Source organism: Anneissia japonica, unplaced genomic scaffold, assembly GCF_011630105.1.
Source record: "Anneissia japonica isolate Jap-2015-1 unplaced genomic scaffold, ASM1163010v1 scaffold287858_len863314_cov180, whole genome shotgun sequence".
Classification (NCBI taxonomy): Eukaryota; Metazoa; Echinodermata; class Crinoidea; order Comatulida; family Comatulidae; genus Anneissia; species Anneissia japonica.
The window spans coordinates 128477-147294 of NW_022693771.1; the positions used below are offsets into that span (position 1 = coordinate 128477).

The 18818-nt window shown below is 36.0% G+C and overlaps 1 protein-coding gene across 1 annotated transcript in view; it reads right to left on the reverse strand.

Moving 5' to 3' along the window:
* The window catches only part of LOC117100893 (poly [ADP-ribose] polymerase 1-like), a 144769-nt gene that overhangs the window by 16496 nt on the left and 109455 nt on the right, over positions 1-18818 (reverse strand). The window contains exons 20-21 of the mRNA XM_033240724.1: positions 17973-18125; positions 6760-6949 (exon numbers count right to left, since the gene is read on the reverse strand). Coding sequence (XP_033096615.1) covers positions 6760-6949; positions 17973-18125 — 343 coding nt within the window. The remainder of the gene's footprint in view (positions 1-6759; positions 6950-17972; positions 18126-18818) is intronic.

Below are 18818 nucleotides of genomic sequence, written 5' to 3' on the forward strand. Positions count from 1 at the left end.
AGATGGGTATAAGAGACAGCATTATTGCTTTAGCTTCAAGATCAAGGTAAATCAAATCACTGTAATTCTCAATATATTGCAGTATAGTAATTAATAGGAAGGCCATCATCTAGTCTTTCTGGTCAGTGTAGTATTATTTTAAAATTTATTCTTTGAATTTTGAAAATTCTATTTTGGTGCACTACATGTAATAATATTTCAAATGATTATGCCGTGATGTTAAATAATATCCAGGGTCTTGCATAAATAAACTTTAACACTTATCCTCGCAAAAAATTTTAATGGTATTTAATTCACAGATTATGTTATTGCTGTATGTTCAAGCTAAGCTGGTCACAAGAAAGTGTGTCATAAATCCAAAGTGCAATGTTGTTGAAGATGACACACTTTTTAAAAATCATTGTACAGAATCACATGACCTGTAGAATTTTATTAATCAATTTAGCTTTATTAATTATGGTATTGAAGCAAATTTTAAAAATATTGTGCTTGGTACAGGAAACGTTTATATAGACCATCTGTTTTCATTAGGAACATTTTGCATTTACAAAGCAAACGTCCTAAAACATCTGAACAAATGGTGTTACACCTCAGTTCTCCAACTTTTTATGATAGGAAAACATATTCGAAAATATTTTGAATAACTTTTAACTGATCAACTCATTTTAAAAACGCATGCCAAAAATTTCTCCAGTATTCTTACATTGCCATATTGCATTATAGATGATTGTGTAACCACAATGTTGCTTATAAAAAATGTTTTGTCTTTGTGATGGATAAAGGTGGGATGACCACAAAAGATAAAAAAAAAAGTGTGTCATAAATCTCCTTTTATAACTACCCAAAAAAACCTAATTCAATTGGTCCTACTTAAATTACTAATAGACTTCTAATCCTCTAGAATGTATGAGTTCCAGGGGATCCGCGCCCCCTGCCCCTATCTGAAGGCCTTAGGCGCACCCCCCACCCTGTCTAATCTAATCTCCCTATACGAAAGAATTGTATCTTGTGGAACACAAACTGTACTAGGGCTACTGGAAGGTAACTAAAAGTGACAAATAAACACAGCTGATGTTCTCTCCTAGCTGCGTATCATTTGTTCTTATGCTCACAAGCAAACTGTGTTCTCTTTACGTTCTATACTCTTCGGTCTGATGTAGCGTTTTCAATTCAGGTTCTGAACATTGTGGTTGGTTTAAACCACATGGTCACCATTCTCAGTTTGGGTGTCAAATTACTTTTCCGGAAAAAATGCTCTGCTGATTTCCAAAGATGGCACAGACATTTTATTGTGCACATTGGCCAAGTTATTTTCCTTGGCTCTCCTGGAAGGTCAGTTTTGGACTGCCTGGATTCAGAGATTTCCTAAAAAAAAAGGGGGGGGGCCCCAAAAGTCGGAGACAATAAAGATAACATTAACTGAGAGGGGTGGGAGGTATTTGCCCCCCCCCCAATGTTTGTGTTCTTGTTTTGGGCGATCAGTTTTTTCTCCTTCTTTCTTTTTTTTTTTTTTCTCTTATTATTCTTTTAAAGGGAGGGGGGAGGCAGGGCCATCCCACCCCCCGCCCCCAAATCTGCCCTGGTGAATCATCCCAGGCAGATACAAGTCCCTCTATTTCAAATTCCTGAATCCACCACTGGCAGCAACACTGTAGATATGTTGTTACATAGCACTGTCGTATAAGATCAAAAGACTCGTACATCATCCGCAATCCTCCTTTTAGGACGTGTTTCTGCTGAATAACACCAAAAACATGTGTTTTTTTATAAACGGTTAAATTCCTTTTCAACGTGTTTCTAGTGAAAAGTGCAACTTTTAAAAACGTGGTAATGCAAGGATTAGCAGGTGGGCGGAGCTTAAATGATGGTCACCAACGGAAGTTGAAGCTGACCTTACTTCTTGCGAGCTACAGTGCATGATGCGAAAGAAGTAAACACACCAGGAAAGTATGAAAAATGTATGGCATGATCTTCAAGCATGTCATTCTATTGGCCTTATTTTTTTCTTCGCCCCGAGTTTCCCGCGGACGAGCGATCCAACCAACTAAGAGGTCAACTTGGGTCACTGACAGGTCATGACTAACACGGTATTGCATTGCAGCTGAAGTGTACCACAAAACACGTGTTTTCTGAACGCGAACCCTATAACAAATGCGTGTGAAAACACGCACTTTTAGAACGCATTCCTAAGCATGTTTTTGCTTTGTGGCCTGTTTCTACTGGGGAAAAACATGTGTTTTTTAATAACCGTTTAAAAACATGTGTTTTTTCCCTCAGCAGAAACAGGCCCATAGATTATGATGTCTGCTTGCTATTTGTGTTTCTTGTTATGGCTGAAGAGTCAAATCCTAAAGTGGCATATCTTCTAGCAGTGGGTACAAATGAACTCCTTCGTTTCTTTAGGCATTGAAGATCTCCAAAAATTGTCTGTTTGTGTCAGGTGTCTGTGTCTATGTTACACTGCTTTAGGTTGTGTTTTAAGTTATCTTTGAAACGTTTATGTTGACCTCCTTTAATCTTTTGCTGTTGCATAATTCTGCAAACAAAATCTGTTTGAGTAGCCTGTCATTCGCCATACAAACATGTCTTGTCCAGCGTAGTTTACTCCTGATAATGCAGGCCTCAATGCTTGTAGCATTTGCTTCTTCCAAGACACTGCAATTGGTGTATCTATCCGTCCATTTGATGTTGAATAATCTAAGTAGGCATCGTTGATGATATTTTTCTAGACTTTTCAGATGTTTGCTATAGGTTACCCATGTTTCAGATCCATAGAGCAAAGTTAGAATTACGACAGTATTGTATGTTTATCTTTTTTTTGATGAGTAGATTATTGTTGTCAAAGATCCTGGCCCTTAGATGCCCAAAGGTGCAATTGGCTGCACCAAGTCTGTTGTATTTCAACATCAATATTAGCCTTTGATGTGGGACAACTACCTAGGTAAGTAAAGTGCTCTACGTTGCTCAGGGGCTGTCCATCCAGGCTTTGGTTGGTGGAGAATTTTTGTTTTCTTGATGTTCAGTTTCAGACCCATTGTAGGATAGGCAAAGCTGAATGCATCCATGGCTAGTTGTAGATCATTTCCAAGTATTTTCCCAGCTGTTGAGAGTAGGGAAATGCCACGGTAGTTGCCACAAATTGATTTGTCTCCTTTTTTGAAGATGGTGATGATCCAGATATCTCTGAGATCAGCAGGTATGGTCTCTGTCTGCCAGATGAGCTTGTAGAGATCTAGCAGTTTTCCTGTTAGCTCAGGACCTCCAAATTTGTAAGCTTCTGCTGGAATGCCGTCTAATCCCACCACTTTTCTATATGTCATTACATTTATGGCATCTGTAACTTCATTAATGGTTGGTTGATCAGCTAGATGTTGATTGAGTCCTTACCCAGTCTCACATTCATATCACCAAAAAGTATACTCTGTGGCTGCTAGGAATCTGTGTTAATAATGTATCAAGTTTGGAGTAGAATATTTCTTTATCCTCAGACACAGACATAAGAGTTGAAGCATAAGCAGATATAATTGCTGCTTTTTGGTTCTTGTTGAAATTTAGCTGAAGAGTCATGAGATGTTCATTTAAACCTATTGGCAAGTGATCTATGTTGTTAAATAGCTCATTCCTGATTGCTACAGCAACACCATGTATTCTTGGCTCTGAATCACTCTTTCCCTTCCAAAAGAATGTATAACCACCTCCAGTTTCGCTTACCTGTCCTTCACTGGCTCATCCACTTTCTTGTAGGGCAGCAATGTCAATACTATATCGTTGTAGCTCACGAGCCACGAAGATTGTGCGCCTTTCCGGGCGTTCACTTTGTTAGTTGCCTATTGATGTACTGTACGTATGTTCCATGTACCAAAATTAGTTGATTTCTCTTTTTCTTACCACTAGATGCGGCATTCCAGCCAGGTTGAGTGGAACAGCCCCTTCCCAGATTAAGGATGAGCAAAGTGAATCGTAAAGAGGGCTGCTTAGACATGAAGGCAACTACCAAACAGCTGTCCTGTTCCATTCTGAAAGTTAAGCGACTGATTTAAACCTTCATCGCCTGCGTGCTGGTTTGCAACTAAAGGCTTATAGATTTCATGATCCTGTCCCCGTCATCGCTCCCCAATCACCACAGGACTTGAGTAAATAGTTCATTATGCATGCAAACGCTGTGCGTGGTACTTAATGTGAAGCAAGGCTGCACTACAGTGCTTCACAGTCTTGGCTGTTCAGCGCGTAATCCAATGGCAAGAAGACCTTAATGGCTGGGGTGCAAAAACGTTTCAGTGAATGGCCGTTGGTCGGTTTATAGGACTCATCCGCCCTTCCCTGGGTATTTTAGCTCTGCTGGGAGTTCACACCCCATGAATAGTGCTTTCATTTGAGGCATCAGCTGTAGATAGTTTGTCAAAAGAGACCAAGGAAGCTTGAGCAACAGTGGGAAACCAAGAACCACATCCACGTAATGATACGTGTGACTGATGATAGTTCAGAGGTGCTATTCCTCACTGCTACCCCATATACCCTGAAAGACTCGTACAGTGTACTGTGGTGTGGAGACGACCTGAAATACATAAATTCTCAAGTAAAAGGGGACAATGCAGATCCTGAATGTTTTTTTTGAGCATTCAGAAAAATTAGGGGGAGGGGGATGTTGATCCCCATAAAAGGGAGGGAGAGGGGGATTTCCCAAAGGTTTTACATTTGCAAATTTGTCTAACTTGGAATGTTCACATGTGACAGACGATAGGTTTAAAAACGATAATCGTAATCGTAACTCAGAAAAAATAGCAACATTGAATTGTTTTATAAAAAGATTGTACAGTAATAGTAAATAATCAACTTTATAGGAAACATGTGTATAATCGTAGAAAAAAATTGATGCTGTGATTTTTATTCCATTTAAGGTAGGCATAGGCTTAGCTAAGAAAATAAACTACCACTACCACTACTCTGGCTCTGTGATGTAATGGCCTAGCCAAGATATTTTTGTAGTGCTCAAGGCGCTACAGGAAGGAACAAAAAATTATCATGAACCAAATCTACAAGAAAAGAAACACCACACCATCACCGCACCGTTTACGCTTCAAATCGTAACCGCACTAGACATCGCAGTATCAATGTCACCGTATTGACATCACCCCATTTTAATATACCTATTTCCCTAAACGCTGCCAATACACCATTATACGATAACTGTAAGTTAGAAACACGTTCAGTAAGTTTTGTGGTCGTCTGGAACACGTCAAATACATCTACGTACGTCAATATACGTTGGAGTAAGTTACATGCAAGTTCGAAGCACGTTACAAATACGTTTTGACTTTTGAGTAACTTACAGGTATCGTATGTCAACATGTGTCGACGATCGCGATTCGACGTACGCCAGCGTATTCGCCATTTTTTTCATACATCGGCTTACGCTGGCTTAATCGTCAAGGTGTGACAGGGCCATTACGGGCGTTTGCCTGTGACAGTGTATGTGTTGATGTTTGTTAAAAGCATCTCAGTGGACTTCTTTAAATTTCTTTTAGCATCAATTCATTTTAAGAACAAAAACATAAATATAAAAATATATGAATATACAATATCATTAAAACCTACAAGTAACAAAGTAAATTTCAACAGGAATATCAAAAGAACTATTATAAGCCTGACATTTAAATAAATATTTATATTATTATAGTTTAGTTTTTATACTTATTATGTCTTAGTTTGAATAGTAAATGTTTGTGTTTTCTTGCTTAGTCATAGCGGCTTTATATACTAGGGAGCTGGTTAGACATTTACTGTTCAGTGGACAGTTTTCTCTGACTTGGCTTCAATTATGGGCGCTAATATTTTTCATGCAACCATAGTGGACTTTAATAGTTTTTCAGTTTTAAAGTTTGTCATACTTTTGTTCTCCTGGAAAGTGCTTTGGTTTTCACATTTTTTGATAATTAAACCAGGTCCAGTGTAGAAATCTGGCTCATGTGTGGCTATTGCTGTTTGTGGTTTTTCACTCTCTGATAGCCAAATAATTACACATTGACTACACATCGTTGGTAAAAACACATGATGTTCATTCTCCATCATACTGTTTGTGCTGTTGTATACGCAGTTTAAGAAGTTGTCAGGTTATTACATGTTTTGTATCCTATAACAATTGCAACTTTCAGAAGAGTAAAAAATTACTCTATATGGGCCACGCTCATATGCAATTCAGCAAATCTATTTTCCTGCGCCCCACTACCCTCTACATCTGCTTTTTAATGTGCTCTGTATATCTACTGTTTGTTAATACTTTACTGTATGTACATACAGTTTTACCAAATGTTTCTTAATTGGTTGACAATTTCAATATATTTTTACCTATGGCATCTGGGATGTGTTCCATAATAGGTGGTGGATGGATTGTGCATTTACATACAAGGTTGGTGTTTTATGTATGGCTGGTATGTTTCTTTTTTTTCTTTTGTGGGGGTGGTCCCACTTTTATTCATAAATTGAAGATACATAAGTTTGCAATAATAATATAATATTGTAGTGTAATATTGCTATACCCTTTTTCCTTATTTTTTTTTCTTTTTTTTATTGGTATGATTCTGTTTCGAGTTTAAGGTTCACATCTGGTAATTTACCAATTTGAATTTGGTTTGCCCAGTTATTCTTAAGTAAAAGAATATCGTAACTGTCAAACCCATGTACTTTTTGATCTTAATCCACAGGACTATTATGAACTGAGCATATTGTAGTTTTACGATAAGAATAAACAAATACACAAACCTTTGGTACTCTGCTTATCATGTGGTAGTTTAGTGATGTACTCTGAGCTTAGCTTCTCATACATGTTGCCAAGTGCCACCTCTGACAGTAACAGCAAACCTACTGGGTTACTTGATGATGTGAAACAATAATTGGCACTCTTGGAGACCATATCAGCAAAATAAAGCCCTTTTCCAAACATATAACCAGTCTGTGAATATTAAAGTACATATAGGTTTACTGGAAGATAAACATTAAAAAATTATTATTATTATTATTATTATTAATTTATTTTTTTATTATTATTATTATTATTATTATAAAATAGACATTTATAAATACATCCCATTACTTTATTTACACTAATTCTTGTAGCAACATTTAATATGTCCAACCATGTCTGTGATTCAATTATTAAAGCCATCTAATGTTCCTTTAAATCCTAATGTCTTACATTCAATACTGCAATATTTTTTCTCCAGTTATCAGCTGGCCATATAATTTTTATATACAGTCCGCCCTCCAATTCTGGACAAATTTGGGGTGGTCTTGGAGTTCAGCCTTGAACTAGAAGCCTCTAAATAGAGACCACAGGTTAAAAGTGGTCTCCAAACAACATAATTAGTGGGTAACCGAACCTGAAACCTCTAAAGTAGTCTCCAAAAGACAACATGGGACAACCAATTATTTAGAAACTTAATTAACGAAATATTTCACTCTAAAAAGGACTTTTAACTGTAAACGTCCTTTAAACAAGAAACTAACTGTAGAAGTACACACACATTCCCATGGATAGGTTAATTGTTAATTAAACTACCTTGCACTATGGATAAAGCCAAAACATGCCCATTTGTGCAGAACAAGTGTGAGAGTGATGAATTGCAAAAAGTGGGCCTTTTCAACTGATTGAAAGTTCAAGTTTAATATTACAGTTTATAAAACAGAACAGAAAGCAAATAAAAACACCATAGAGTCATTCCATATAAAGCCAACACACTGTTTTGCCCGACCCCCTTCAAATCGCCCAATATTTTGCATGTTGGGGTTCTACCTGAAATAACCCCACAGTGAAATTTTTGACTCCGCGCCAGCATTTTCTGAAGAGTTAGAGCAAATTGAAATTTTCATGAGATTGGGCTAAAAAATTCACCTTCTGACAGACAACTGCTGATTTCTCTCTTGAAACTCAACCTATTGGAGAAATTCTGTTAGATAGAGAAGAAGATTCTCTTTCCAATGATATGCAACTCGATGATATCTGGACTAGTGAGAATTATATAGGTCAAGTCACGTGACCTTGACCTTTGACCCAAAATATCACAAAAGTATATATCTCGATTTTTGGAAAATTCACAACTCAGTTAGGACACTTAGCCCACATGATGCCCCTAAAGTTTCATTGTGGGCAAATGAAATATATTAGCTCTAGACAAAATTTTGTGGCTAGGTATTGATAGTTTCACTGAGTTTCCAGGAAATCTGCTGATAGATTCTATGAAACTGGCACCATAGTATAGTGAAAATCAGGGGCCTTGTGACCATTTTTCTGGGACCAATGTTCCACTGCTGATTCAGCATCACTAGGGTATAAGTAAGTAAATTGAGCAAGGGAGATCCTCCAGAAAAAGGGCGGAACATATTTTTGGTGGCCATTTTCAAAATGGCTGCCAAAATTACGATATTGACTCATAACTTCACTTATATCCAATGAAAAAGGGCAAATCTGGTGTCTAACTATATGTTATTAGATCAGTGAAGCCAATGAGACAGGTTTCGAAAACGTAAAATGGCAGCCATATTGAAACTCAAGATAGCCGCCTTAAAAATGGTCAAAAAAATAATATTTCAGTATAATTCCACATATCCTCTAAGGAAAATGGTAAATTTGGATCTAATCATATGATTTTGGGCTCTCTGAATACAATAAACATAGTTTCAAAAAGCTAGGATGGTAGTCATTTTGAAATTCAAGATGGCTGCCATAAATATCCTCAAAAATCGAATATTTTAGTTTGTAATTCCACTTCTCTGATGAAAAATGCTAAATTTGGTGTTTAAGCATATGTTTTTGGGCTCTTTGAGTCAAATATACATGGTTTCATATATCTAGGATGGCAGCTATTTTGGAATTCAAATGGCCGCCATAAAAAACCATCGAAAATTTAATATTTTGGCATGTAACTCCACTTCTCTTTGGTGAAAAATGCTAAATTTGGTGTCAAATTATATGGTTTTTTGTCAACTTTATAACATATAGTTACACACCAGATTTGCCCTTTTTCATTGGATATAAGTGAAGTTATGGCCAATGAAAAATATGTTCTGCCCTTTTTCTGGAGGTTCTCCCTCGCTCAATTTCTTATTTATATCCTAGTGATGCTAAATCAGCAGATTAAACCTTGGTCCCAGAAAAATGGTCACGGGGCCAGTGATTTTCACTATACTATGGTGTCAATTTTTATAGAATCTATCAGCAGATTTCCTGGAAACTCAATGAAACTATCAATACCTAAGCACAAAATGTAGTCTAGAGCTAATATATTTCATTTGCCCACATCATGTGGGCAAATAACTGAGGTGTGAATTTTCCAAAAATCGAGATATATACTTTTGTGATATTTTGAGTCAAAGATCAAGGTCACGTGACTTGACCTATATAATTCTCACTAGTACGGACATCATCGAGTTGCATATCATTTGAAAGAGAATCTTCTTCTCTATGCAACGGTACCTCCAATACGTTAGGTTTCAAGAGAGATATCAGCAGTTGTCTGTCAGAAAGTGAGTTTTTTAGTCAAATCTCATGAAAATTTCAAATTGCTCTAACTCATCAGAAAATGCTGGCACGGAGCCAAAAATTTCACTGTGGGATTATCTTAGGTAGAACCTCCAACATGCAAAATATTGGGCAATTTGAAGGGGGTCGGGCAAAAAAGTGTGTTGGATTCATATGGAATGACTCCATAGCAGATATCAACAAAGTTAATGATTATGATTATCCATGTCTGAATTAAAATTACATGTAAACATAATTAATATACAAGATTAGGAAAGCACAGCTTTACTAAAATATAGGCGAACAACTCCATTCACTGAATTGCACAAGTTTGTATTGAACCAGCCACAGTGGCTGACCTGAGGGGGCGGGGGGGTGAATAGGGTGGCTAGACACCCACCTTCTTTTACTGTGAAAAAAAAATGTGTCTTCTTGTGTGTGCTTCTCATGTATACATGTACTCTCGTAAAACATACTTTCTATTTTAAGCATAAATTCTTTTCAGCATCTAGCCGTCTACTAATTCCAAAAAAATCTCAAATTGAAGACGCCCCTAAGAAAAAAAAAATGATCATGGGGGACAAGGGATACGTCCCAAACATTGGTACCCATTGGTACATTTTTCGTCCGCAATTTAATAATTTTATAAGTCAAGAAGATGCCTGAAATGAACTGCATGAATGACCCATGTTTTAACGAAAGGGTACTGTTCAAACGGTACTCTATCTCTGCCCACAAACATCAGATAATACAAGACTTGAGTGCGCATGCCTTTATTATAATTTGAGAAGTATGAAAGAAAGCTTGTAATAATAATAATAATAATAATAATAATAATATTAGTTTTCGGCACACGAAGTAGGCCTAGGTGAAGTAAATTAAAAATACATCAAAGACAATTTAGTTTTATTTTCAATTGAACATCACAGTGATTAATTAGATCGATGATGATGAATTTAACTGTAAGAGTGTCATTTCTGGCAATCTACTATTTCCCAAATGGTCCCACCTCAGCCCTTTACTATGGTGTGGACTGGCTTTAAAGTAGGCAAGCCAAAACTATAACATACATCAAAGACAATGTTTTTAAGTTTTATTTTCTATAGTACGTCACACATATTAATTACATATCCATGGTTGCCAAAAATCGCTGGTTTAACATCATGAGAAATTTGTTGGTGCTTCATTATGACTATTACTTTATAATGGTGATATGACCGGAAAGAGTCATTTCCGGTCATCTACAGCGACTATTTCCTATAATTTTCGCACCTCAGGCCCAACTATGATGGGCCTGAGGTTGGTGTGAGCTCACAAAATGATCTGCGCCCTTGGCAAAACCACGCTCATTTCCCGCCCCCACCCCACCCCCCCTGCTTGGTGCTTCACAAATCGCATATATCCACCCCCCATTGGTCTCAGATTGGAGGTCTTGGAATTAGATTCTCAAATTGGAGTGTGAACTGTATGTTAATCAAATTGTAAAAAGAATCATACAGCATTGAACAAAATATCTTTCCCTTTACAATGCTGCCCCCACACACCCTCCAGGGACAGGAAAAAATTGTATGTATCCTAACTTATTTAAAGAGCGTGACCCTTCCAGCTGAATCTGAAGGCCAGCTGATATTCAGGTCCCTCTATAAAATGACAAAATATAGATAAATATATAGAAATACAACAAAATGACATGCACAAAAAAACATACAATAAATACCTTATGCATTAAAAATTAACAGTGTATAATCGAAATAAGAGAGAACATTAAGAGGGAAAAAATGTGAATTTTATGTTCCAAGAGTCAACGACTAACATCGATTTATTTTGTGTTACTACTTATTTCCGATTTTATATATGTGGAACATACATACATATATATAGATGTGTTATAATCTGTATATTATTAACTGAACTGTAAAATGTAGTAGTAGTAGGGCGTCTAGGCCTAAGCCTAACTATGCCTAGATCCATACGGTAAGTCGTTTAGCCATATGTTTACCTACCTAGCCTAGGCGGCACTATAGTTTCATTAGCAATAGTCCTACTACTTACCTAGCTACATGTTTTTATTTTTTAACTTATACTGTATGTATAAACATGGCTGCTGAAATTACCATAGTAGCACCAATAACGAGTCCCTCGTAGAACTAGCACTAGCTACCTAACCTAAGTAAGTAGGCTAGGCCTAGTCCTATCTCATGAATAGGCTCTCCTCTCTGTGGAATGCCATCCTTGAAGTGCTGAATATTCTGAGATTCTGTATAAATCACATCTTGGCCTAAAGTATTAGTTTATAATTAAACCAGACTGCTACTAGTTCGTTATGTATGGTAAACTAGGCTTAGGCATAGTTCTAGCAAGGGCCTGAGTCGACGACGTACGAGAAAAATTGTCGCTCCACAGGCGGGCCAATGATAAATCAGCATTACTAGGCCTAGCTAGCTATAAAACGGAAACTTATAGTAACACATGGAAATCAGTAGCTCACCTAGGCCTAAAATTATCAAATTTAGTGAAATCAAACATGGTCTACCTACAAAGAACTTACTTTAGTTTGTCATCGCACGTAAAGAAAAAAAAAAAACAAAAAAAAACATGAACCCAGTCATTTTTTAAGTGATAACCATTTTGACCTTTAAGCTCAACCTGTGTGAACACCCCATGTTTGGTAGGAGTCTGTCTAATGCAATTGGTCCAATCATTAGTCACTAGCAATCATGATATTTGCGACAATAGCTCATTCAGGTAAATTTGACCTACATCTTATGCATGAACGCACTAACCGCAGAAAACTCGAAATTCGTAGCTACTATTGGCCTTAAGTGTGTGACGTCATTCACAGACAGGGTAAAAACAATTTTGAATACAAAATTTTAAAGACAAAAATGATCAATGGTTATTTAAGCAACCAGCATTGGACTTACATGGTAAAAGAAAGCTTACTTTATGAGCTACAATTTCATAATCCGATCGCCCCAGATTGCCAAATGAAACCATTCAAATTATATAGTCGATTATGTGAGAAAAAGGGGGTCCGGTTTTGTGCAGTGAACCGTTCAGTGAGCAAATGTCCTCAAGTTTTCATTATGATTTGATAATTTTCACTATAGTGACCCTTGTGATTTTTTACCTATAGGCGAAGAGTAGTTTTTCATGTTTAGAAGGTCCCAAGGATCATTCCTGGTCAATTTGAGCTCAATTGGGCTATTTTGAAAATTTGACCCTGATGACCCCTATGTAACCACTGATGCCAGACAGTGTAGGAGGTGTCGCCGGTTCTTAATGACAAAATTTGATTGAATTTGGTCCAATGGTTTGCTATTAGTAGCATTTTGAAATGTTACTAGAGAGAACAAAAGAATAAATCGTTGAACACCATAAGACCCTACATTATTCCAATACATATGTGCCCAGGACAAGACTGTGCTATGATATTTGTGACAGAAGAATCGCTGAACATTATAAGACCCTACATTATGCCAATACATATGTGCCCAGGACAAGACTGTGCTATGATATTTGTGACAGAAGAAGTCTTTTATTCATTTTTTTGAAAGTTTTTTACCCTAATGACCCCTATGTGACCATTGACCCCAAGTTGTGAACAACACATAAATGGGAGGTGGCACCGGTCCTACTGACCAAGTTTTAATTAAATCGGTCTAGTAGTTTGCCACTAGACATTTAAAATGTTGCCAGAAAGAAAGAAAGAAAGAAACAGAACCCAGTCAGCATGCTGCTGACTGGGTAAGAAACTGCTCGGAAACTGAACCCAGTCAGCAGCAGTAAGAAACTGCTCGGAAAGAGAACCCAGTCAGTATGCTGCTGACTGGGTAAAAAACGTGGAGGCACCTAACATAACATAAAACTAAAAAGGATCCGCTGAGTGTCCAGTAATTTTCGTAACGTCGTAACATTCTGCATTCGTAAACATTCGTATTTTCTTGGAAATATTCGCAAGAAATTATAATGAGCGTTGATTGGTAGGAGTAGTACTAAAGTGCAAGGCAGCGAGGCCAAACAACGATTCATGCGAGGCATAGTTTTACCATCCCCAAAAGTGCGAGGTATAACGATTCATGCGAAGCATCGTTTTACATCGAAATATGTGCAGAAAACAACGAAAATCCAATGTAAAAGTAATATTACGTACTATTTAATAATTATGCGTGATAGTCATTGTCAAATTTGCTACTTAATTTGATTTGCTACCACAGTGGATTTATTTTTCTCCGCCTAGGCCGGGGCTATATAGTCAGTAACATCGCTGATCAAAGTAAATTAAAAAAAGGAAAGCTGTTTTGCACAGTGATTTAATTAGTTTAATTGTTGCTGTTCTCTTTTGTGGTCTTTTTGATTTGCATTTTGTTTTGAAATCTCAATGTTAATTTGCATAATAAAGTACTTTCATGGAAGCAGAAAAGTATATAGTTAATCATAAAGTGCTAGTATTATTCTGAATTTTTGGTTTTTTTTCTCTGTGGGCATATATTTAATTTACGTGCTTATCAAAATTAAATTTATATTTTGAAAATGGGTGCTGCAATAATTATTTTCGATTGTACATGTCATATTAATAATATATTATTATATATTATTAATATTATTAATAATTATTCTGATTACAATTTAAATTATATATACCTATTAATACATTCCAAGCCTGATAATTCATTGCACAATATAGTGTACTCTGTTGAAATTTCGGTACGACTCGTCCAAAATAATGTGCGATGTTATCCACGGCAGAAAACGATGACCAGATGCACTCTTAAATGTCAACTCGGCCCAAGTCTCGACACAGTATTTTGAGGCCTATAGTATTTACGAACCCAGTTAAACTTATTTATGTCAACGTACTAATTATTACATTTTAAACAATAATTAAAAATGTATTATACTAGTGGCCTGCGAAACTGTGGCCAAGTTGACTTGGTGCCAAGTTGACCCGAATTCGATCATGCTTATGTTGTGTGGTGCGTTGGCAGTCAACTCGCCTCTACAAACTCGCCCCTAGAAATTTTGCCGCCTTGAAAACTCCCCATACTAAATTATCTCACCAAATAAAAAATCCTACTCTAGGCCTAGACTAGCTAGGATGGTATAGGCCTAGCCTTGAAGGGACGAAGGTCTCAATGAAAAACAACGTCGCTCCTCGATAGCTAACATTGTCTATTTAACATCACAATAATTGATTATTAGACCTATAGTTGTTTTTTGAATTGTACTCCACAAATCTCAGCTGATACCTCGCACAACTCGTTAACGTCTCGTATCTATTGTCGTGACGTCATGGCTCGCTGGCTTACACTTGTGATGTCTCGCATTTGTGATCAAATAACACGCTGGCTCGCACTTTGGCAACACTCTTTGGCAGTTAACTCGCCCCTAGAAAACCTGCCCTTGGAAAGGAAACTTGCCCCATAAAAAATGTACACTTCCTAGACCATTCAGTCTTCAAAATAAAAATTGTAACCTTTGGTAATCAACTACATTTTCCACATACATAGAAATTTTTGAAACTTTATTAAAAAACCTAAACCATAATTCACCACTATAGATACTTTTTGACAAAAATGAACAAGTACGACTTTGTCACCCAATGAGAAGTGTTCTAATATAGACAATGGGTCGTGTCTCATAATATTTGTTATATTTTATTATTCATTATTTTCACTTGACTCGCATAAACAATTTTGTTCGAAGAACATTTATATGCAGTTGTACTTCACTTGCAATTTGCAATTTCTAGTTTATGACATATATAAGTATACACACATTGCATTATTCTATTTGTTATATTTGTTTTGATGAGCGAAATGTTCATGAGAAAGGAACATATATTAAACCAATGCACTGAATTATCTTAATACTGTCGTAATTTGAGTTGCAATCTGTCTCCGAACGTTTATATAGTATACTAAAAGGCCGCCTAGTATGCGTTTTTCCTGAAAATATTTCAGCTATTGCCTCTGCCTCTGCTGTTAAATTTAATCTTAACACAGTGCTGAATGATGTTATTTTAATAATAATAAATAATAATAATAGTTGGATTTGTAGAGCGCATCATGCGAAAAAGCCTCTATGCGCTTGGTGATTGAGCTCTTTGAGTTGGACAATTTGAGAAAAAAGAAAGTTGAAGTTATTTTATGAAACTAAAAAAACCTACTCCTTAAACTAAGGCATGGTTGGCCGTTGGCTCCTTATATAGGTTTATTAAAATTTTGTTATTGACCTTCAATTGGTGTAGCCTACATAGCAGTACCAAGTGTTACATTATCTGTTGCAATGCACCCACTTCCAATAGCAACACAGGAATAAGCTAACCACACTCTAACTTTATCTTGGAATAAATACCTGTGGTTATGTGACTCAGCTAATTATAATATTAGGCACCAAACCTTACCTATTGAGACACTTATATTCAACTTGTATGTTTTCAAGAAATATAGTTATAGTATAGTATATTTTATAGTGTTTGTCTACTTAATCGTATTATCGTAGTAGAGAAATAATTACAGGAAGCAAGACCTAAATTAATAATTACCAATTAAATGAAAGTTTTGTTGACCTACTGAAAACTACAATACAATGTAGCTATTCATGCCTCGTGCATCCCTCGTAGCGCAAATCAATAGGCCTACTACTACTCTTGCACAACAAAGTACGATATTTGGTTTTTTAGCATCCACTATTCTTGTACATAAATCTTCAATTTCCAACGTACGCTTATAATAGCAACTCGGACGTCGTTACCGGTGGTCTTTACAAACACCGAACATTGGTCATGCTTATGCATATTCATATTTAACAGCTCACTAAACTGACCTTAAATAGCACCCTCTATAATTTCTGCCCTAATTGTATGGGAATAAAAAATAATGCAGCAGATCCTGGATCCGCCCCTGTGATCAGCGATGTTACTGACTATACAGCCTAGGCCTAGGAGGAAAAAAATAAATCCACTGTGGTAGCAAATCAAATTAAGTAGCAAATTTGACAATGACTATCACGCATAATTATTAAATAGTACGTAATATTACTTTTACATTGGATTTTCATTGTTCTCTGCACATATTTCGATGTAAAACGATGCCTCGCATGAATCGTTGTTATGCCTCGCACTTTTGGAAATGGTAAAACGATGCCTCACATGAATCGTCGTTTTGCCTCGCTGCCTCGCACTTTAGTAATACCCGATTGGTAGTTGGCTCGTGATCAAAGGTGAAGACTGGTAGCGACTGGTACCTAGATTCACAGTCACTTACCTCGGCAAACCATTCGATGGCATAGTAGCTACTTTCAGTACTAGCCACAAAAACAAATTAAAGAGAATAGGTGCAGTATAACTAAAAAAACGCCTAAAATTCCGTTTTTTTTTGTGTTTGCGAATCCTTTCTGAAAGCAGCCCTAATCCACACAATTCACATTTGCAGCTTTCTAAATCAAAATTGCCATGCAGTGTCACTGGGGGAAATGAAGAGGCAGCACTCAAATCTAACATTATAATACTGTAGATGATAATAATAATTATTTTGTTTAAGCTTTCAAGGGGAGTGATACCAGATCATCAAGTTTCACACATGAAGAGGTTGTCATTAACTACTAGCAAATCAAAAATCTTTGCTACATAAGTATCACATGATGAAGCTTAAATATGTTGTCAGGGAAAGCCTCTGATGATATCCATGCCTCTTCATTACGTTTCTTCTAATGATATAAGGATACCAATATTTATTTGTCTTATTTTACACCAGATAATAATAATTTAATTCATCATAGCCAAAAATGCTGATGTTTCATTTACATATCAATCTTCAGATCCAGGCACTACAAACTATATAGTTGTACATAAACATACCAGTATTTACAGCTTTGTAAAATGAAATCATAATCCATTTCTAAGAATTAATTTAAGGAAATTGAACAAGAGGATTAAAGTCAACACACAGTCTATGAAAAAAACTTCAATGGATAAAAAAGAAATGTACTGCTTAATAATAATAATCACAATATTTTTGGCTGAATTTTTTTGGTTTATTTGGCATTTGAACTCCAGTCAATATTTGTGGCAAAGACAAGCCAAACCAATCACTCATCGCAAAAATTGATTTTGTGTTATCAATACAGGGTTGAAAAGTAAAATTAGAGAGCTATAAAATAGTAAAAAAATAATTCAAACCCAACATTTCCTTATGAAGTTACAAACGTTTAAACACACAGCTGTTTAAAAACAATGTACGAGAAATCAGCCTTCTCATGCAGAAACTATCATTAAATCCTTAAAAAGTGTCGATTTCAAAATGGAGGAAAGTTACAACAACCATTAGGAAGAGAACATGAAACTGAAATGGAGAAAGAGATTCTCTAAACCATCATGCTAAAATGATATTATAAATATTTTGAGCAATATATATGAAAGATTGTCCTGTCTATGACACTATTAAATGGTTCTCACCACAGGGGCTTCTGGAGGTGCAATCCTGAGACCTTGTGAGAGGATGCCAGCAAAATTGGTTGTCCTGGAACCATGCCAGAGAAGATAACGATTTGGCAATTTACGGAAGGGTTTGTGCCTCTTACTTTCACCTTCCCTTTTAATCTTGAGAACCTGCAATAACAATTTGATATGCCAATGATTGTACAATGAAGACTTAGTACTTAAAGACACATATGTTGACATGCTTGGTGACACACAACTACAGTAGGCAAGTGAGAAAGTCTCTGTAAAATAGTTAACTAGACAAATAGTCAGAACATACCTTGCTTATAAAATCTTTTTATGAAATGAGAAGCACCACTGCTGAGATCATATTAAGAAATTCACAACATAGGCGAGTCATAATTTTATGATTTTAAATAGTGGAGTTTAGTATATTGGGGAAATGGTAGTTCAATCTGTGAGTATATCTGTTTGTAATTGTTTTTGTTAATTGAGATATTAATTTGTTACTGATTACTATATTTATTATACCAATAATGTACTTATTCCTAATAAATTATTATTATTATAAGGAGAACAATAATATATACTTAAATTGAGGCACTAATTAAGTTGAATCAATTTGGTAAACACAAGCTAAAACTAACAAACTAATATTAATAAATCGTTTTTTTTTTATTTTTTTATTAGAATTAGAAATTTCATAAACATAATTGTAAATGTCTTGACCACTACATAATAGCACATAAAAACACCCTATGGCTGAATAATAAAGGAAAAAAAATACAAAAAAATTGACTTTCTTTGACCTTTTCACCCCAAATACCAAAATTCAATCTCTTCTTAAACCACTATGTACCA